This window comes from Marmota monax, unplaced genomic scaffold (assembly GCF_021218885.2).
Source record: "Marmota monax isolate L192 unplaced genomic scaffold, Marmota_monax_Labrador192_F-V1.1 WCK01_AAM20220418_F8-fsc00027, whole genome shotgun sequence".
In the NCBI taxonomy this organism is placed as follows: domain Eukaryota; kingdom Metazoa; phylum Chordata; class Mammalia; order Rodentia; family Sciuridae; genus Marmota; species Marmota monax.
Window position 1 is genome coordinate 6,298,158 of NW_026694617.1, and position 22,495 is coordinate 6,320,652.

A 22,495-nucleotide genomic window follows, 5' to 3' on the forward strand; every position below is an offset into this window, starting at 1 on the left:
TATGAGTATATTAAATGGCATTAGAACGTGTTCACATGATAATTTTAAATAAAGAAGAATGAGTGGTGTTTAACAAAGAATCAGAGAAAGGAACCAGAGCTTACAATGTCTGCATTAAGTCCTGATAAATAGTTCTGCCTGTCCATGTGCAGGCCTGGATTTTATCTTGACACATAGTAAGATAAGTGAATAGCAGAATAGAAATGAACATCAGAATGTATAGACATCATCTTTCATTACTAAATGAATGATAGCCCGGAGGGAGAGTCACAGTCATCTGCTTGAGGTTTGTGTGGTAATAACATGGCTCAGTAATTAGCCTCTAAACCTGCCCCCTTCTCAGGAGGAAGTCATTGCAAGGACTGCATGCCCCAAGACTGAAGCTGTGGTTTGGGACAGCCCCTTGTTTTCAGACTCCAGGGGGTTCCCTGAACCCAGGCACAGAGCCTGGCCTTAAAGTACCAGATTGTCATTTCAAAAGAGGTATTGAACATTGGGAATCTCCAACAGCAAATCTGAAACTTGGGCATTTTTGTTTTCTCTCTTCAAATACACTCAAAAGAAAGACTTGTCTAGGGGAAAAAAGAAAAAGTACAGGCTTTGGGGCTAGGCAGAACTATGTTCAAATCAAGTTTCCATCCTTTCAGCAACTTAATGAGTCCCCCTAAGCAACTTAACAAGACCCTGTCTCAACATATAAAATAAAACTGTCATGTGACTTTTAGCTTAATATGCTTTAATTTCATTCTTGTAAGTGTAGGTAATCATGATAAATTTACAGGGCTGTATTGGAGATCAAATGATGAAGAATATATTTCAAACATGTAAAATAGGATCTGACACATAATGGAACTCTATAGATGCTCAGTAAATATTAGTCATGTCTTGTCTCACAATGTATGCTTTGTTTATCTGAATTATATCGAAGGTGGCTTTTTTTGCAAATCACTTACATGATTTGTAAGTAAGTAATCATGTTATATATTTCTTGGCACTTTAATCTCTGTATCTATTAGATTTCATGATTTTATAGTAGCAACTTTTTTTTTTTTTGTACCAGGATTAAACCAAAAGGTTCTTAACCACTGAGCCATATTCCTAGCCCTTTTTATTTTTTATTTTGAGATAGGATCTTGCTAAGTTGCTTAGGGACCTCTCTAAATGACTTTGAACTTGTGATCCTCCTATCTCAGCCTCCTAAGTCACTTGTACTAACAACCATATCTAAGAAAAATTTAGCCTATATAGATCATCAGTAGGAGTGCTGTGTGTGATGGTTTTTCTTTTTTTGGTGGAAATGCAGTGGGGAAGAATAATTTTTAAACATTTTTCTGTATTTAAATGGTTTTTGGGAAATGACCTTGAAAAGCAATCCTGTTTCCCTATTAAATATTTGAAAATTTTAAATTGAGTTATTTTATTTATAAATATGAAATTGACACATAAAATTATGCATATCTGTGAGGTATTTTGCAATATTTTGATACTTGTGCATGTTGCATGGTGTTCAAATCAGGTTAAGCTTAGCTATTTCCTCAAATACCTATTTTTTCTTTATGGGGAAAACATTGAATAGTCTTTTTAAAAATATATAGTACATTATCATTATATATAGTCACCATACTGTGCAATAGCACACCAGAGCTTATTTCTCCTATCTGTCACTTAGGACTCATTGCCCATCCTTTCTCCTTTCCTCTCCCCTCCTTCTCTCCATATCCTTTGGTAACCACCATTCTACTCTGAAATTTTATGATATCTACTTTTTAGATTCCACATATAAGTGAGGTAGTGTGGGATTTGTCTTTCCATGCTTGACTTATTTCACTCAACATTTTGTCCTCTGGATTTATCCCTTTTGTTGCAAATGATAGGATTGCATCAGTTTTTACAGCCAAATAATGTTCCATTGTATGTATGTGTATGTATATGTATGTATATGTATGTGATATATGTATATATATCACATTTCATTATCCATTCATCAGTCTAGAGACACTTGCATTGATTCCATTTCTTGTAAATAGTGTGCAGTGAATATGGGAATGCAGGTGTCACTTTGACATACTGATTTCATGTCCTTGAATATATGCCTAGTGGATTAGTAGCACATATGATAGATCTATATTTTTCTTTTTTATTATTTGCAGTGATGGGAATTGAATTTGGGGCCTGACATATTCTAGGCAAGTGCTCTACCTCTGAGCTTCATTCCCACCATGACATTTTTTTTTTTTTTTTTGAATGCTAGGAATTGAACCCAGGGCCTCATGAATGCTATGAAAGCATTCTATCACTGAGCTACAGTGGTAGTTCTAATTTTTTGAGGAAACTCCATATATATATATATATATATATATATATATATATATATATATATTTTCATTCATTTATTTTTCCTTCTTCTTTTTTTTTTTTTTTTTTTTTTTTTTTTGGTGGGGCTGGGGATTGAACCCAGGGCCTTGTACATGTGAGGCAAGCACTCTACCAACTGAGCTATATCCCCAGTCTATTTTTTAAATATTTTAAAAATATTTTTTAGTTGTTGATGGACCTTTATTTTATTTATTTGTATGTGGTACTGAGACTCAAACCCAGTTCCTTACACAAAGCTAGGCAAGCACTCTTCCACTGAACTACAGTCCCACCCACATAGTGGTTATATTTATGTACATCTCCACCAAAGTGTAGAGGTTCCCCTTTGTCTGAATCATGTCCCAGACATGTTATTTTTTGTCTTTTTGATAATGGCTATTTTGAATCAGGTGAGATGTTGTTTCACTGTGGTTTTGATTTACATTTCCCTGATGATTAGTGATGTTGAAAATTTTTTTCATATACCTGTTGGCCATTTTTATGCCTTCTTTTGAGAAATGTCTGTTTAGGTATATTGCCCATTTTCAAATTGAATTATTTAATTTTTAAAAAAAATTTTGCTGTTGAATTGAATTCCTTAAACAGTGTAGGTATTAACTCTTTAACAGATGTATGATTTACAAATACTTTTTCCCATTTTTAGGTTGTCTCTTTGCTCTTTTGATTGTTTCTTTGCTATGCATAAGCTTTTTAGTTTGGTGCCATCCCATATGTCAATTTTCTGCTTTTGATAATCATACTTTTGAGATCATATAAAAAAAAAAACTCTTTATAGGTGCCAGGTGCAATGGCATGTGCCAATTATTCCAGCGACTTGGGAGGCTTAGGCAGGAAGACAATAGATGTGAGGCCAGCATGGGCAATTTAGTGAGACTTAGTCTCAAAATAGAGTAAAAAAGGGTAAGATGCAGCTCAGGGTAGAGCATAGCATGCAGGAAACCCTGAGTTCAATTCTCAGTACTGGAGGTGGGGGGAACCCAACTTTCGCAGACAAGGTCATGAAGTGATTTCCCTGATATTTTTGTCTAGTAGTTTCATAGTTTTAGGATGTACATTCAAGTCTTTGATCCATTTTGAGTTGACTTTTTCTGGTAAGAGATAGGAATCTACTTTCATTCTGCTATCTGTAAATTTTCCAGCACCATTTAAGAGTTTTTCTTTTCTCCAATCTATATTCTTGGTGTTTTCATAAAAAATTAGGGGTAGGAATGATGGTGGAATGAGTTAGACATCATTACCCTAAGGACATGTATGAAGACACGAATGGTAGGAAAATACTTTGTGTATAATTAGTGAAAAATTGTGCTCTATATGTGTAATATGAAATGAATTGTATTCTGCCATCATGTATAACAAATTAGACTAAATAAATAATTTTAAAAATAAGGTGGCTGTAAATATATGGCTTTATTTCTAGGTCTCTATTCTGTTCCATTGGACTCTATATCTGTTTTTATGTTAATGCCATGTTGTTTTGATGAATATTAGCTTTGTACTACGTTTTGAAGTCAGGCAGTACAATGCCCCTGGCTTTGTTTTTTGTTTTTTTTTTTTTCCTCAAGATTGCTTTGGCTCTTTTAATTTGTGTGTGTATGTGTATGTATGTGGAGCGGGAGTTCCATACAATTCAATGTGATACCAATGGCATTCTTCATAGAGTCGATAAAAACCACTCATGCTACCTTCTTTTAAAGTTAATTTTTTTTTAAAATAGTAATTTGATGCTTGGCTTCCACTGGAAATTCTTGTCTCTAATATGGCTTGTCAGTTATCTTCTGAGTTTGTGGCATAGAATTTCTGGGTAAAAGGTTAACTGACTCATCCAAACCTACCACTGTGGTTTCAATAACCTTGGGTTTTAACCCAGAACTGATCTAGTTGGAGGAAAACAGCCTGTGTTCTATAGATATATGCATTAGGAAATTATTAATTAACTATATGCTTTTTTTTCTACATGGTGGATGAATGGATCGTTCACAATGAGGGATGACAATGTGTGAAAACCATTTGAGATAATAAAAATAGAGATTAAGGAGGGAACAATGCCATCCATTAGGATTGGTATCATTTGTATTAGGGCTAACAGAGTATCTAGAATTTAGATGCATCTTTTTAAAGATATTTTTAGAAAATGGCTTATTAGCTTTCAAAACTGTCAGTGCTCTAGTTTCCATCAATGGTCACCATTAGACACTATATAAATCTAGGAGCAATTGTGATTTACCACCAATAGTTCACTGCTAGCCTTGAAATTGGGGAGATAATTTTAGGTGCTCTTTGGACTAGTAACTTGTCTTCTGGTACAAATACAAGGCCAAATATAGTTACTAGAATTGAAAATCATGGGGCCAAGGGCTTATTTTGGACACCAGGCAGTTTGAGCCGCTGATCACAAGTTCAAGCCGCTTGTGTGGTGGTTTCTCCTGTGGCTTCTTATCTCTGTGTGCTGCACACTCTCACCCAGAGGGAGATGGCTTTAATGTGGTTCCCAGCAGGCCTCCCTTTGTGGGACAGTGTTCTTCTAGAAGAGAAATTAGTCTTTGAACTTTGGAGAAGGTAATGAAAAGTAAAAACAGACTTAGAATCACATCTGAATTTTACTATCCTATGGCCTGCAGTTGCTTCTCTGGACTAGAATATCTTCTTTTGAGGCAAAATCTTCAGCTGTTAGCAGAGGGTTTCAAAACAAAGCAAGTAAACTAATAGAAAATACAAAAATCAGAACAGACACTTTGGAAAAAAGTTATTTTTGTTTTGTCATGTAATCCCAGCTGTTAAAACAGGAATATATAAATGTGTAATAGTCAGATTAAAAAATCAAGTCAATTAAAGTGCTTCATTATGTTTTAGTTTTTCTTAAAGGCAGGTATAAGAAGAATTTCAGAGACAATTGACATGTTTCTAGTGGTTAAACATGTATCTTTAAAAAAGTTTGGCATGAGAATGAACCACTGTTATATTTCTTTGAAGGGCTATCCTTGTTTCAGTGGTGTGAAGGTTTGAGTTTTATTCATAATTCATTTACCAACTCATTTGATGCATTTCTTTTAACTGAAGACATACTTTATGATTAACTCTCTTCTTTCCTGCAGACTTCCTGTAGAAATAACCTATGCAGTTAGTTCTTTTGCCACTACTCACTATGTCTAATCTCTGGCAGTTTGACCATGGCCACATTTTACCAACATTCTCCAGACTCTTGATCTCATATGGTCAAGAGCCACATCCTGTTGAATTTACCCCTGCAAAGTCTGATATGCCCAACTCCCCACTCTGGGAACTCCTTTTGAAATAATTCCTAAAGTGCCCATTTTATAAACTACTCTATTACTACCAGACACATCTGTCTTAGTTATGGTTCTGTTCACAAATGGAGAGTAGCTCCTCATTGTCTGCTACATTAAGTCCACTTTTCTTTGCCTGGCATTTGAGCTAGTGTTCTCTTCCACTGAGTCTCATCCACCCTGTTCTCTAACTTGATATATTTGTGTATGCTGTATTATTTACCTGGAGGCCATGCCTTCTCTTTTCTCCTTCCAATCTCAAGTTCAAAGACTATTCTTATTTCAGAGCTTAGAAGGAAGAATATTCCATCCATAAGCCTTCTCTGATTCACCTAGATGGAAGTAATATTTGCTTCCTCTACATTTTATTTGTACCTATCTGTGCCATATTCTTGCCTTGTTATTTATGTGGGCATCTTACTTACCCTCTCAAACAGAAGGTAGATCTCATTACCGTCTTGTATCCTGCCCCCAGGGTCTAGTTAATTATCTTATCCTTTTTTTAGAGAGAGAGAGAGAGAGAGAGAGAGAGAGAGAGAGAGAGAGAGAGAATTTTAATATTTATATTTTTTAGTTTTTCAGCGGACACAACATCTTTGTTTGTTTGTGGTGCTGAGGATTGAACCTGGGCCACACGCATGCCAGGCGAGCACGCTGCCGCTTGAGCCACATCCCCACCTCTATCTAATACTTTTTTTTCTTTTTTCTTTTGGTGGTGGAGATAGAACCTAGCTACATTGCTAGGCAGAGCCAAAACCACAGCCCTTGTCTTTTAATTTTTATAAGCTAAGTAGATTTTGGATAATTTAATGAACTAGCTAATATTAATAAATGTAGAACTTTTATTGCTGAGCAAGTTGACATACTCCTATAACTTCAGTGACTTAGGAGGCTGAGGTGGGAGGATCACAATTCAAGGCCAATCTTAGCAACTTAGTGAGACCATATCTCAAAATAAAAAGGATTGGGGGATATAGCTCAGTGATAAAGAGACCCTGGGTTCAGTCACCAGTACCCTCTGACCCCAAAAAGAATATATATAGAGAGATGTTTATGAATATTGTTGGTTATTTAATTATTTTCATTATTGTTATTATCCTTACTTAGCCATTTCCATGCAAAATGCTTCCAGTATTTTGAACTCTTAGGTAGTCATCTCTGTTCCAGCACATTAAGCAATGAATTTCTGCATTCAGCTTTGCAGAAGTCATCTTCCTAAATCCAACCAAGAAAATCTCTATAATGCTATTCTGTGTAACTTCCAGTAAAGGAGGAAAAAATGATAACCTAGTGATCAAATTCCTCTCAAGTCTATGGGAAACTGCCAGCACATTTTGCACCACTGATGCCATGCCGAGCCTCTTGGATACTCCAGCCGAGAGTGTTTTTTTATATGCTTTCTATATCCATTCTAGAAGCACACATATTGTAATTTATTCCAGTGAAATCTAGCTTTTCAAGAACTCGGCAATCTGTCATTTCAACTCTATAGAACACCAAGCACAAAGTAAGAACAACAACAACAACGGAGGCCAACATGTGCAGCATGTGCAGTTACACGTCAGAGACTCAGCACTAGGAGCACTTCATTTTTATTATCCACTGATGCTCTTATTTTACATAGTTCCAGTGCATATTTTTTTTTGAAACTGCTTGGTGTCCATCTGAAAGGAACATTCCTTGATGGACTTCTGTCTCCCACCCTGCCTCTGGCTGTTAAGTGGAATACTGACTCTATCTTTCCAGAGCAACACTCATAAGTGCCTGTTAATTTGTCTTCATCTCTGTATCTCCCACAAAACCCAGAGCTCCTTGAGGACAAAGATTAGGTATTTTACACCTTTATATCACCAGTATTTTACAGTGTCTGACATATAAATATCTTTTGATGACCAGAGTCCTTGAAAGTGCAGCAGGTTTTAAGTAACATAGTAAGGAGAGAAAGCAGTTGAAAGTGGAAATGCAACAAAAAATAATAGCTAATACTTGATTAGCAACTCAGATAACAAAAAGTAGTGTGAAAAGACTCAAAAAGCACATCTGTCTGGGATCACTTAGTTCTGGAGGGAAATAGCCTAGAGTACATCAACAGGTTTTGAAAACATAGCTGCTTGCTAGCACAGTACCAAGTTTGTATTCATTTAGATGACTTAAGAGTTATTAATTAAGGAGGGTGCAGTGACGCATGCCTGTAATCCCAGTACCTCTGGAGACTGAGGCAGAAGGATCTCAAGTTTCAGGCTAACCTCGCTAATTTAGCAAGATCCTGTCTCAAAATAAACATTAAAAAGGGCTATGGATGAAGCTCAGTGGTGAAGTACTCCTGGGTTTAATCCCCAATACTATGGGGGTGGTAGGAGGGGTTAGAGTTACCAATTAAAGATGTAAACATGTTCAAGATATTCTGTTTAAGGTTGCAGTCATTTATGTAATGTATTTTAAAAAGATATTCTTATAAAATTGCTTTAAAAAGAAATGTATCTTTGGTGTTTAATAGGATAAATTCTTAACTATCCCAAATGACTAATTTCCAAGGGTTCTGCATAGCCAAGGTCTTGCTGTATGAAGATAACATAAAGTATTTAAAGAATGTTCTCAGCTCCATTCCTCCTTCTCTATTTATGCATAAGCAGTAGTAGTGAGTCTACCTAATATGCATTTCACACTGCACCTTGGGGATAAACACACACACACACACACACACATCAAAAGAAAGGTCTCTATCATCAGAAATTTTTAGTTTTGCCAGGTTTATATTTCCATATGAAGTTTATATCAGAGGTCAAGGAAGTGGTTGCTATGATTTGCTCACCTAGAACTCTGTCCCTGTGCAGTCATCAAAAACTGAGTACTTCTTTGGTGCGGGTTCTGTGCTGGGTATTGAAGAATTGGTGTGACTGCTTGTAGACTAGAAGTGCCCAGTGCCCAGAGTACATTATCCTGGCAAGATTTCTCTCTCTCATTCTGCAGTATAATTATGGGAAGGTTTTCCCTCCATAGAGACAGATTTTTGTAGTTTTTTTTCTCCCATGTTCAATAATTTATGAGAAACAAAAATTTCATAAAATTGTCTTCAACCCTAAATCAAAACATAAATGATTGAAAGTATGAGACACAGAGAGGCCTTGTTCCTATCCTTAACCAGGATAGAGTTCCTCATTATCAGCTTACTTGTAAATAAAAGGGAATAGGTAATCTGACATGTTTCAGGTGTCCTTGAGGACTGTTAAGGCTTGTGTCCACCAATCTTTGGTCAGTCCTTCATGATGACAGGGAAGGACTGCAGATGCCTGCCTCCAGCAAAACATAGGCGACATGAAGCTTGAACATTGTATTGTTCACACCTGTATAGTTTGCACCAAGTACAGTTTCTCAGTTCACAGTTGAGGAAAGAAAGAAAGGATGTTCTCAGCTCTGTTCCTCAGCAGAGCCAGATGCCCAATAAAGCAGAAACAGGATACTTGTAAAATTGCCAAGGTAACATCAAGGGTAGAGGGAAGAGTAGAGAATGATTTATGAGGGTTTCATGCCACAGGAATGGGTCTAAAAATAGGCTTTCTTTTTTTTTTTCCCCCTTTCAAAGATAAATGCCATAGGACTTATCAAGGGAATTGTGATGCATAACAGCTCAAGACCTTATCAGCCCAAGGAGACCAGGGCAAAAGCTAGGAAAGAAAAGCAAAAGCAACAAATGAGCAAAAGTGCTCCTGGTGTGCTTTTAATCCTTATTAAGCTGCTGTTTTCTACCCAGATGTCCAATGGATCTTTAAAAACATGCAAATAGTGTCTGTTGTGTTCTGCTGTCTTTCCTATCCTCTACTATCCCCCTCCCCTCCCCTCCCATCTTCTCTCTCTACCCCATCTACTGTAATTCATTTCTCCCCCTTGTTTTTTTCCCTTTCCCCTCACTTCCTAATATATGTAATTTTGTATAACAACACAACAGACATTAGTATGGCAATATGTAAAAAAGTGGATGTTTAACTGATGTGATTCTGCAATCTGTATATGGGGTAAAAATGGGAGTTCATAACCCACTTGAATCGAATGTATGAAATATGATATGTCAAGAACTATGTAATGTTTTGAACAACTAATAATAAAATTTTAAAAAAAGAAAACTCCAGAAATAAACAATTCATAAGTCTTAAAAAAATAAAAAAATAATATTAAAATCTCAAAAAAAAGCATGCAAATATTATATTGTTAAAATATGCATAGAGGCAAGCTCATTTACTGGGGCATAATGAATACATTTTATTTCTATATTTAAAAAAGAAGTTTCTCTTAACTCTGTTTTAACAATAGCAAATTTTTAAGGAGAATTACATATCAGTATGTGGAATAACATGCTCTGGCAGAGCTAGAAGTTATTATTGTTGTTGTTGTTATTATTATTACTGTGTGTGAATAGTTGAGAAAGAAACTCTTGGCACACATCAAATTGGCTTTTCTTACCACCCTTTTTGCACATATTGTAGTTGGTCAGCATTATCAAATTCCCATGTTGATTTTCATTTTTCATGAATTATTGTGCTGGTAACTGCATCCATTTTACACTGCTGTGTAACAACCACAAATGTAGCATCTTGAAACAATACACATTTACCATCTCACAGTTTCTGTGGGTGAGGAGTCCAGCACAGATAAACTGGTTTTTTTTTTTTTGTTTTTTTTTTTTTTTGCTCTGGGTCTCATAAGATTATGATCAAGGTATTACCTAAGCTGTGATTTGAGTCTGCAAATTCAGCTAGGGGAGAATCTATTTCCAGGCTCACTAAGGCTGTTGGCAGAACTCACTGTTGTGAAATTAAGGACTTTAGGTTCTTACTGACTGTTGTTTAGGCTGCAGTCCATTGTTACATGGGTTTCTTCACATGGCTACTTAATTAAGCCAGTAGGGTAAATTTCTACTATATCTGTTACCAAGATGGAACTTTGCATAGCTGGTTGTTGGAAGCAAGTCCTATGTCCCAACCATACTCAAGGAGAAGGAGTTAAGTAAAGGTATGAATACTAGGAGGGTAGGGATCACTGGGGGCACCTCAGGATTTGTCTGTCACATGGATATTTTGAGGAAGAGGGTGAATTCTTTAATTTGAAAGCTGGGCAGTTTGGAAATTTGCTCAAAATTAGTGTGTATAAACTATATCATTAAACTTCCATTTTTCATTCTTTTGCCCTCTGGTACATTAAAAAGGGCAGAAGTGAATTTGAAACGTTACTTAGTGGAATCTAATGGAAAAGAGAGGTTAGCAAGGTTGAAAGAACAGTGAAATCAAAGAAGAGGATATTTACTCTTTCCCCCCATGGAGAAATGCAAAGGATATATTAAATTATGTCCATAATCCACTTGAAGATCTGTGGAAACAGTTTATAACTAGGTTTCTACTCTACGTGCTTTATGTAGTCAAGGGACTATGTTCATACTATCTGTAACTAAATCAGAAATGTTACTTTGCATGGAATGGATCATCCATTTTTCTTAGTCTGTCTTAATGTTCCAGTTTTGAGGCTTGGAAGGTAATTACCTTCAGTTTTCATCACGTGGAATTAAAACCAGCATGCTTGGGTTATGGATTAAGCTTTAATATGGCTATGTCAGAATTCACAAAGGACTTAAACTAAGAAGGAGGATTGCATATGGTCCAAGGTGGCTTATGGCTGAATTGATTGTTCCCACAATGTGTAGTAAGGCAACCAACAATCAGATTTAAAATCACATGGTAAACTTGAGTGACAATTATTTCTTTACTTTTTAAAATGACTGCCTTCAAATTCACCCTGAGGAAGGTTATTAGCCCTGCAAGCAAATAGAATCTAGTTAGTGGGTTTTTTGTTTGTTTGTTTGTTTGTTTGTTTGTTTCCTTTCTTCTTCAGTGCTTAGGATTGAATTTAGGAACTCATGCATGCTAGGGAAGCATTCTATCACTGAGCTACATCCACAGCCCTGGAATACCTTTAAAAGGTCATTCTATTAACTGCTGTTTCATTTGTTTAGTAGGTCATCCTTGTTTAGCATCAGGACAATCACAGTCCATGTATTAATTTACTTTTTGGGCCATGGTCTGAGAAACAGTGCTTGGCACCTAAAAGGTGCCCAGTAAATGCTAGTGTGACAGCTGCTAGTATTACTGTATTATTTACACATTCAGCTCAGTTTCTTCAACTTTCTGCAACTATGGTAACATAAGATGCTGAAATAAAAAAGAAGAATGAAATACACATAAACCAGAAAGGTGGCTGATTTCTCAGAGACATGGCTTCACAGGGCTATTCCATGTGATTCCTGAGTAAGCCTCTTTCTATTCTAATTCCCCTGTATTCAAATTCTGCTTATTGGAATGATTGATCACTTCCCACAGTGCCCTGGTTGTATTATCTTTCTACCTGCTCTCTTCTCCATTCCACAGAAGTCAGTTAATGTTTGATCCATGTACCCACTCCTCCTCGCTTCTTTCTTCTCAGAGTCATACTCAATTCTTTCACATTTACTCACTGATTAAATGAGAACACTGTGCCCAGGTAGAGTTTAGCATCTTTAGACTCTAGGAGATGCAGTCCCTGAGGCTGCTCTTAAATAAGGAACATAATATTTTGTTAGGAGGGCTCTCTGGGTCAAATAAAAAGCCTTATGATTTATCCATTTTTATTTCTGTACTGAAATAGGACATTAGGAAAGTTTTGTGAATTTATTCTTCACAAAGCTAGAATAGTATTAGCCTATTCATTTTTTGATTTATTCTACTTAGCCCCAAGAGGTGTGAAGGAGACATTGCTGTGTCTGTAAAGTTCAGGAATTTGTTTTCTCAAAGTTTTCTGGTTTGGGTTTTAGGTACTTTATAAGGTTTTCAGATACTTGCAAAGACAATTGCTAGTGACCCTGATGCCCCGAGGCGAGCTGTGCCTGGTTTAGAACAGTCCATCCTGCAAGGACAGTCCATCCTGTAGTTTGCTGTCCTACTGATTTCATGGAGGGATCTTTAACTGGATTCTCCCCCTCTTCAGGGTGGCTTTCTGCCTTTCCATTCTGATGTTTCACCCACAAATGACAATATCCAAGTGGACTGACCTTTAAAGGTCAGAGGTAAATATTAGTAAAGCATTAAAAATGCTTATCTTCCAGCAACCTTGGTTTAGAGCTTCCTCCTTTCTACTGTTTTCCTTTTGTTCTTTGGTTGTGGTGCCATGAACATGAACTTGGGGGTAGGCTGGCATGCATCAAGGTCTTTGTTCAGCCTCCAATTGCAAAATAAGGTGAATAATAATATTGACCTCATGGAGTTGAGGTGAGAATTAAATTCTCTATATGTGGAAGAGCTTGTCATAAATTTTGCATATATAGATAAATGGATTGCAGTAACAAGTACTGAGTTTTGATATTTGTGTTCAGAATTGCCAAATGCTATGTCTTAGCCAAAATAGCCAGGAAGACTATAACATTAAAAAGTTACTAAACGGGCACCTCCCACTCTTAGATGTTTCTATTATTGCTTTCTCATCCTCTGTTGGTGTCTCTATTTTTCATGCATGCTATTCTTTCTTTTAGCTCCAACCAACTTTATGTAAGTAGATTTAACAGAACAGTACATTTTAATTATTAATTACTTCTGCTCTATAACCTTTAAGAAAAACAAAATAATGAAATATGTATTCTTGTCCCTTTAAAAACTCAAATAATGTACATTTAAAAATTTTTTATCAATTAATTCTTGAATTTTTGCCTCCAATCGATCAGTGATTTTCAGAAGGAAATCTATTCTTTCCATTTCTTTATACCTTTGTTACTAAAAAGTTAGCAGCAGTGCTACTAAAATAAATCTTTTTTCTTTTAGAAAAGGGTTTAATTGAATTCTATGCTCAGTTTCCCAAAACCTACTAAAAAGTATCTAGTATAGATATGAATGTTCATAATTACAGAATAACAAATTATATAGTTTTAGTGACTTCATAAAAATACTGAAGAATGTGAAGCCATTCATCATGTGAAGAATGGAATTTAGAAAATTTTAGGTACCTCAAATTCAGACTGGCAGTTATAAACTCTAGGACTTCTTTTGTTTTGATTTTTTTTTCCTTTTTACAACCCTGCTTCCTTCCCTAACCCTAACCCTAACTAATTTATGCATGGGAAATAACAGTTTGGGGTTTTTTTAGTAGCCAAGCAAAACCTCCTCAACTGTACCTACCTCTTCTTGTTCTAGTTCTGGGCTGATCACTTCTTTCATGCCTTTCTCCAACTCCCCAGAGTCCCTTCAGTTCAAGACCTGAGCCTTGACTGAGGACATTGTGTTTGTCCAGTGTTTTTTGATTGCAAATGACAGACCATGATCAAATTCCTTCATTTAAGAGAGGGTGCAGGGAGAGGAGAGCTTATTGAGAGAATGGCTGAGTAGCAAGAACAGAATGGAATCAGTATGCCCTTTCACATCCATCTTCACAAGGGGGCTACTGCTCACAAGCTCTTTCCCTCCATAACACTTGCATCTGCTTAGAAAGTCCATACTCTGTCCTTAGCACCTGTGTACTTATGTCCCTTCATCTGCTCAAATTGTATTCTTGTACCCCTTTCTAACCCTTCTGCTTGTTTACCTCCTGCTTATTATAGGACTTAGTTTAGATGTACCATTATCACGGACATCTTCCTGACCACTCCTCACCCCATGTACATGGGGTGCATTTCTTTTATGTGTTTTTATAACATCCTGTGCATAGGGCCTGTCTGTGCACTTATCAAACTTTATAGCAGTTACTTCTTTACTTGTGTGTTTCCCAACTGCATTGTGGACTTCTAGATGGTGGGAACTATGTCTGGTTCAGTCTTTCATTTTTTTTTTATCCATGTTCTCATACATAAACAGAGAAAAGGATTTGTTAAATGAATGAATGTAGGATCTTCATTCATTTTGGTGATATTACTTTGCTTTCTGGGCTGAACTTGGGGCAGTCCTACTTCTAAGGAAGTTCATTGTGAAATCAGATTGGATGTGATTCTTTCCACAAAAAAAGCAGTAAACAAATATGAATATTGTTGTAAAAACATGATATCTGTTATTGTTTTGGAAATAATCAGTTTTGTGCAGTATCTAACAGAAAATGACAATAAATTAAAATATATTTATAAAATATACAGTTAATGAGTAACTTGATTAACTCTGTAGTTGGTGTGAACAGAGTCTTGGAAGGAAGATCATTTTTTTAAAAGTATTTTTTATTGTTAATGGATCTTTATTTATATGCAGTGCTGAGAATTGAACCTAGTGCCTCACACATGTTAGGCATGTGCTCTCCCACTGAGCTACAAACCCAGCTGGAAGGTCATTTTTAATGGTTTTATTTCATCTCTCTCTCTCTTTTTTTTTTAAATTGAGCTTGATCATTTTCTTAAGTAGTCTAACAACCTTTTAAGTAAGTTGGAAAAACTTAGTGATATTTGCAAACTTTTTCAATTTGCTATTCCTGCATAGGGATAATCATAATACTATAGTCTTTAATTACTATTTAGCATTTTGATATAGTTGATTCCGTTTGTTCCGAGGTTGAAATAATGCTTGTTGTCTTGCCAAGGGCCCTGATTTTCAGGTCCCACACACACACAAAGGAGCACCTTCCCCTTTTGACTGACAGTTTCAGTAACCAACTTTGATTAAACCCTTTAGGAGTTGTGAATCCATGGAAAGCATCCACAATAGTTTAGGGAGATAGAAATTAAAAAGTTGCTCTTTTTTCTTACATAAAGCTTTTTTCCAGCCATAAGTATAATTTAACACCGGGTTTTCTGACCTATGTAATGGTTTGCCATTTTAATGGGATTTTGGTATAGTTCTAAGAATTCTTGTAGTTAGAAACAAGTGATTTCACCAGAAAGAAAAAAGAAGAGATTTGTTTTACTTACATATTCACATATTCCTTCTCTCATCTCTCTCTCTCTCTCTTTTTTTCTTTCAGTGAGCATGTTTTTGAACACATTAACACCGAAGTTCTACGTGGCCCTGACTGGTACTTCTTCACTAATATCAGGGCTTATTTTGGTAAGTGGTGCAATCCTTCCCACTGAAAAATGTACTGATTACTAAAATATGGTAGTACGTGTACAAGAAAAAAATTTGGAAGAATATACAATAGCAGTTTGCAGTGATCATCTTGCACACTTGTAAATGCTCAGTGGATGGACTTAAGATTTTTACTACCCAGGTTACATACTTTTGAGATATTTGAGATATGGTATTTGTGCAATCATATGTTAATTTTGTTGAAAAGTTAAAACAAATGTAAATAAAATAGAAAATCAGGGAAAGCACAAATCTATGTCAAACTCTAATGTTTAAGAAATTATAAAATTAATGCTACTCAGTTCAATGAAAATTTTTTCCATAACCCTCATGAAAATGGATTATTGAACATAATCAACATCAGTAGAAATATAGATCATAGCTCAGTTTCTTTAAATGCATTTAAATAAATTGTGTCAATTCTAAGCTTTTTTTTTTTTTTGCCTTTCTCTTGTTTTTTTTTTCTCTCTCTCAAAATTTACATTTCTTTCTTTATTGCCTCCTTTTAAAAAATCTCCAAAAGGCAAAAAGTAATATAATATTATGCATATCCTTTTGTTCCAATAGTTGCAGGTGTGCAAAATTATATCTAATAGTTCATTTTAGTAACCTCAAATGTATATACATCTAAACTTGGTGGAACTTCTCTAACATAATTGCTATTTAAGGAGAATGAAGTTTCATATAGATTTTTTTTTCATACACATAACCTTTATTGATTATTATAGAAACTGGCACAAGAAAAATATTACAGAGTTGATGCTGAGAAAAATGGACAAAAAAGAGGAAAACAAAAGTTTTCAAGCAGAAGGGTACAAAGATGTGGAGCAAAGAGCACAAATGGACCTAGAATAATGTGGGATTTCAGAAACTTGAGCTTATGAGGAACCAGAGAAAAAAGGTGGAGACAGGGACACAGGGAAGAAAGCTCCAAGCAGATGGAAGATGGAAGGGAAGGTGTGTAGGAACATCTATTTGTGATGACAGCATATTAAGGCTCACCTTGCTGTGTTTTATCACATGCACCGCTGAACTCGGACATGAGATGTTTAGAGTTGATGTTATTGAGCCAGGAATGTGAAGAATATCAGCAAGAATCATTCAGTATAGATACATGAGTGAAAATACAAATAGAAAGCTCAGCACTGGCTGCAAAAACCAACCCAAGGTGAGGGGAGGTACCATAAAGCTTGAGACACACCTGCCTCAGCTTCCTGATAGCTGGGATTACATGTGAGTGCCACTATATCTGGTTCCACTAGTCTTCTTAAGTAGACTGAGTAGAATTCAGACTTAGAAAATGTTTTTACATGCTTGGCAAATTCTTAGTAAGTATCTTCTGAAAATAAGGCAATCTTTTAGCATATCTAATTTTGGGGGGATGGGAGAGGTATTACAAGCTCCCTTCGAGTAGTCATATTTTAAAAAATATTTAATATTTTTTCCTAAAACATCTTAAAATATTTTTTATTAAACAAATAGAAAACAAAGTGACCTTTTTTTTTTTTTTTTTTTTAATTTTGATACAATTGTATACTGAAATCACTAACTCTTTCTGATGTGGTGAGGTAGGCTTTAGTTTGTGCTTCTTCTTCTTGGGATATTTAAGACCCTTGCCTTCTTGGGCTGACCTAAAGCACTTTCCATGTGAACTCATTTACTCTTCCCAGCACTACAGTAAGGTAAGTGCTAGTGTTGTTTCCATTTTATTTACAAGTTAGTTGAATGGGTAGAATAGGCAAGTGTGTACCTGCCTTAAGTCACACTAGCAATCTGTGCTTTTATCACTGTCACTACTGGCTTTCTGATTGTTTCCACTGTTTTCTAGCCTCCTGCAAAAATGCAGGCCCAGCTTTTATTCTAGCAATATCATGGTTTGGTATCATAGGCTCTAAATTAATTGTCACAATGTGGTATATTTTCTTTCACTCTGGTGCATCGGGCCTAGTGGTCATTTTTTTCCTTCTGACCCAGGGATGACAGAGTCCCCTCAGCAATAAAGAGATTTTGGATTTCCCTCAATGGTGTCTGTGGCCACCCTAGCATACCTAGCTGGCAAGGCATTCTCCAGCATGAGGTGCAGCTTGCTGAAACTGGACCATCACTATCAGGCTGTCTTAGGTACATTGACTTGGGGCGTTTTCTGGAAGCAGAGGATACTCCTGACTGATGGGAAACTTTGAGTAGAGGAAAATCTCTCTTGTAGGAAGATTTCTAAAGGTCTTTCTCAAAATTGCTGGCCTGTACTGAAAGTACAGTAATTGCCGTGTGTGGCAATAGCTCTTGATAACTTTCAGCTCGTGCTTTAGAGATTCTTGACACTAGCCTTTGACTCAGCTTTACTAGGCCCTGAAATGAACCCAGGGTGAGTTTTCTATGCAGCCACTATTCTTTTCTACTGGAGAGGCAGCACCAGGTAAATGATCAGGTGCTTTGCAAAATAGCTATATGCATAGAATGCTTAGCACTTCCTTTCCTGGCCCTGGGGAAACAATTACCTAACTACTCTCCCCTGAGCAATGTTCTGAGAGCCTGCTGTGAGTGGATACCCCTCAGGGGAAATTCCTTGTTTAGGGACCTCAGGATTCCTATGCTGGAGGCAGAACTATCATACCATCTGATGTCTTAGGAGAAGAGAGGTAAAAACCTGACATTTTATCTGTGTAGCAGAAGTTAACTAACTGAACAAATATACATAAAAATAAAATTCATTTGGCAAATGCTGCTCTCTTTTACACTAACAAATTTAAATGTAAGTGTATATTTTATTAGATATCACTGGTAGCTCTCATTTCACAAGCCAAATGCAGTAGTGAGTTTCATAAGCCACCTCTCTAATGCGTCTCTTTTGGTTCCTGTGACCATCCAGGCAGCTCTCTCCCTTTCAGACTTTAAGCTGCCCTCTGCCTGCTTGGCACAATCTTTCCTGTCCCCAACCAGCTCCAGCCACAGGAACCGCACCTGTCCTCACACTCCAACCTGCCAATTTAATCTTGTTTCTGCTAGCAAGAACATGTCACTTGTTTGAAAAAGCCTCTTCAGGCTATACTTATTTCAGTGGAGAACATTTCTGTGTTTCCTTTTTGCTTTTGACAGTGGTAAGGTGGATAGGTAGGGAAAATGGTCCTCTTAATTTTTTTTTTTAAAGACAGTAAAATGGAGAAATTGCTTTATATTGAATTGACATTTATACATAGATCCCTTTATCCCTATAAACTTGTATATAGGAGCATGCCTATATACAAGTTAATAAAGGAGATTTGCATGTATACATTAAATACAGAGAGTTATTAAAAAAGTCATGCAAGGCATAATTTTTAAAAGTCAGAATCAAGAACAAAAAGGAAAGAAAATGAGAATAGCAAATAAAATAGTAAGTTCGTGCATTTGATGTAAAATAAGTCTGTTTTTAAGAGGGTGGGAAAAGAGATAAAGACAATTGGGTAGGAATCAATTGTAGCAAAAGGTCCATGTGTTGAGTTCCCACTCTATGCCAGGTATTGTGTTAAATGGTTTGCATATATTATTTTGCTTAGTTATCATTGAAATTCTAAATGGTAGATGTAACCTGTGTCTTTATGGTGTTGAATATAAACAGACACAATGATTAAGTAATTTGACCAAGGTTTTAGAGCAGATAAATGGTGATATCTGAATTCAGATCTCTCTGACCATGCCCTATTTTGCGTTCTGTTCCTAAGTAAGGAAGTGAGGCTAGGAGATTGTTACAGCTCCTTTCAACTCTTTTTCATCCATCTAAAGAACTTGACCTGCATTTCAAGTAGTATTTTAATATGAGTCATCCAAATGACAGAGATTCTGGAGCTAAGCATAAAAAAGACTTGATTAGAAGGGCTCTTAGAGCTCTGTCAACTATGAAATGTGTTGTCTCTTGGTTCCGTAGTATGAAAGAGATGCTACGGCAGCCCTGTGGCAGCAGGATGTGCAGGTTGTGAGAGAAACTGAGGCTCATTTCTTGGGTTCACCATGAAAACTAATGAATCTCTGCAGGAGACCAAGTGCCAGGCAGAGAAAGCAGACAGATGCCTGTCACAGTCTATGAGGAACATTTCAATGGATCCAGTCAACCATTAGATACTTCCTCGGCAGAAGTGAGGAAGATGAAAAAATCAGTGGCAGATGATGGGACAACTCTGCCTGTTTGTTTTTCAGATTACATTCAAGCACAAATGTGGAGGTTTGGAATTCCTTCAAGTGTGGGGCTGAGGCAGGAACCCTCAGAAGCCATCCAATAAACCAGTAAAGACCTAAGGAGTAGGCATCCAGAAATGACTTACTCAGGTTACCTTCTAGGTAAAGGTAGAATGTAGACTAGAATTTAAGTGTCCACCACTTTGCTATAGCATCATTTAGCCTCATAAAAGTGTTGCTTAGGAAGGTGTGTAGTAGCAGGTTGTAGCAGTTGATATTTTCATTTTAATAGGCCCACAGAAATGGGCCAGGCAGATATAAAAGAGAGGAGTGGGCTGAGGAAGAAAGATAAAAAGGAAAGAAAAAGAAGAAAGAGACCAAAAGGAAGACTACAACCTTCTCACAAGGAGAAATTTTTTTCTTTTCTTTTTCCTATTTGGCCATGCATTAGGTCAGATTTGGCCAGTCTAGAACATAGAACAACATTTAGCACAATTTACAACTTTATTTTGTTTATGCCATCCCCTTTCTTTCTAGATCAGAAGTATCACTAACGCAGGGGCTATATTTCTGGTTTTGTGTACTACTGTATACCCTACACATACAAAGAATATGTGTTGATTACACAGAAGATCCAGTGAATTAACGAATTAACTGCATCAGAATTATTTGGGGAGCTTGTTTAAAATGATGGATTCTGAACACCACTTGAATCACAATCTCTAGAAGAGGAACCTTCTAGAGGAAAGGTCCCACCACAGCATGAGCTAGCAGGGCTTGGGGCAAGTGACACAGGCCAGCTTCTCCCAGTTCTTTCTTCCAGTTTTCCATGACCCCAAGGAGAGTGATCTTCCCTATCAGACCACAGAAATGGATGCTACAATGAAAAAACATCATCTTGTGAACATGCAGACACTGAAGTAGAGATAGATCCTTGGTTTTTGACCGAAGAGAGCCTCACCTTCCTCTTTTCTCTTTTTGTAAATCCTTTGCAACAGGTAGCCAGGAATGGGGATAGAAGGGCATGAATGCCAGTTCTTCACATAGACCCACAACTGTTTAGGTTAACCAGTGGCTAAGAAGGGTCTGATTAACATCTGGGAAGTAGAATGCCAAGACCCACTTGATAGCCATTCAGCATTCTTAAGCAAAACATAGAGAAGCTGAAGATTTAAAATTTCATTTTAAAGTTATGTGCATCATTAGCCAGTGACACACGACTGTAATCTCAACAAATTTGGAAGTTAAGGTAGGTGGGTTGTATGTTCAAGGCCAGTCACAGCAATCTAGTGAGACCCTGACTCAAAATAAAAAAGGAGTGGGATGTAGCTCAATAGTAAAGTGCATCCCCAGCACAGAAGGAAGGAAGGGAGGGAGGGAGGAAGGAAGGAAGGAAGGAAGGAAGGAAATGTCTTTCTTTGAAAGATATTCAAAGACATAGGACTTTGAAAGAGTCACTGGATATGAAGAATAAATTTCAGAATTTGAAAAGAAATTTAAAATGTTTACAGATATTACTATAATGTATGCTAATTGCCTTTGTTTATCTGATTCAAGCTCAGATGGTCTCCTTCTTCCTAAAAACACTGCCACTAGATGTGCTTTGAAGACTGGGAGCAGGTGTCAGTCTGGAGTCTTACTGTCTGAGATTAGACTGCCAGAAAGTTTCCTATTTCCACATCCATCTCTCTCATCACTTTGCAGATTCTCCTGCAACATCACCATCTACGTTAATTCTTAGGAAGCAGTTAGCCAATTTCAGACTTTGACATTTTGCATTTCCCATAGATTTATTGGAATTGATGTAGAATTACTAAGGTTCTGCTATGTGGGAATCTTGAAGCATTTTTTAATGCAATGTAGGGTCTAGGAAAGTCCCTGACTCATAAAAGACGTGTTGTATGCAGAGAGCACACAGTTCTAAGGAAGAAGTCTTGTTGGTTGAGAAGAATCTAGGCATCTTCAGGGAAGATTCAGATTTTGCAGTCTGCATGATGGATGGAAATGCTTTGCTTATGTTTCTTTGCCAGATTTTTGTTCCCTTCTTGCAGGTAAAAATGAAACCAGTTTGCACCTTCTGCTGGCTACAAACCTGAATCTCTGCCCTAAGCTCCAGTACTCCTTGGTCATCCTCTCAGCTTCTGTCAAATAGTAATGGAGGTGATCACCGGGCATTTGTAACTAGGTCCTTGTCAAAAAACTCTTTGTTTTAAATGTTACTTGGGCCCTGGCTTGAAGCCCTGCCCTGCAAGGTATAGGTCCAAACCACTTCCTCAACCCTCCGATTTCTGACTCTACCCTCATGTCCCTCATTCCCAGAAGATAAGCCATAGCTGTACCTCCTCAGAGATCAGTGTCATCCAACTTTATCTCCTTTGTTGCCTTCTTTAAAAAAAATTATTTTTGTAGTTGTAGATGGAAAAAATGCCTTTATTTTATTTATTTATTTATTTTTATGTGGTGCTACGGCTCGAAGCCAGTGCCTCACACATGCTAGGGAAAGGCTCTGCCCCTGGGCTACAGCCCCAGCTCCCCCTTTGTTGCCTTCTTACGTGTGTAACAGCTCAAATCACTGCCCACTTTCCATTGTAGGTTACTTTTTGAGGTAGGGCAAATATGCTTCCCGGGACT

General features: G+C 36.8%; 1 protein-coding gene across 13 annotated transcripts in view; it reads left to right on the forward strand.

Annotated features, from left to right (window-relative positions):
* St7 (suppression of tumorigenicity 7) overlaps nt 1-22,495 on the forward strand; it is a 269,462-nt gene that overhangs the window by 124,121 nt on the left and 122,846 nt on the right. For all 13 annotated transcript variants that reach the window (XM_058572121.1, XM_046422419.2, XM_046422411.2 and 10 more), the window contains one exon: nt 15,609-15,691. In XM_058572121.1, coding sequence (XP_058428104.1) covers nt 15,609-15,691 — 83 coding nt within the window. The remainder of the gene's footprint in view (nt 1-15,608; nt 15,692-22,495) is intronic.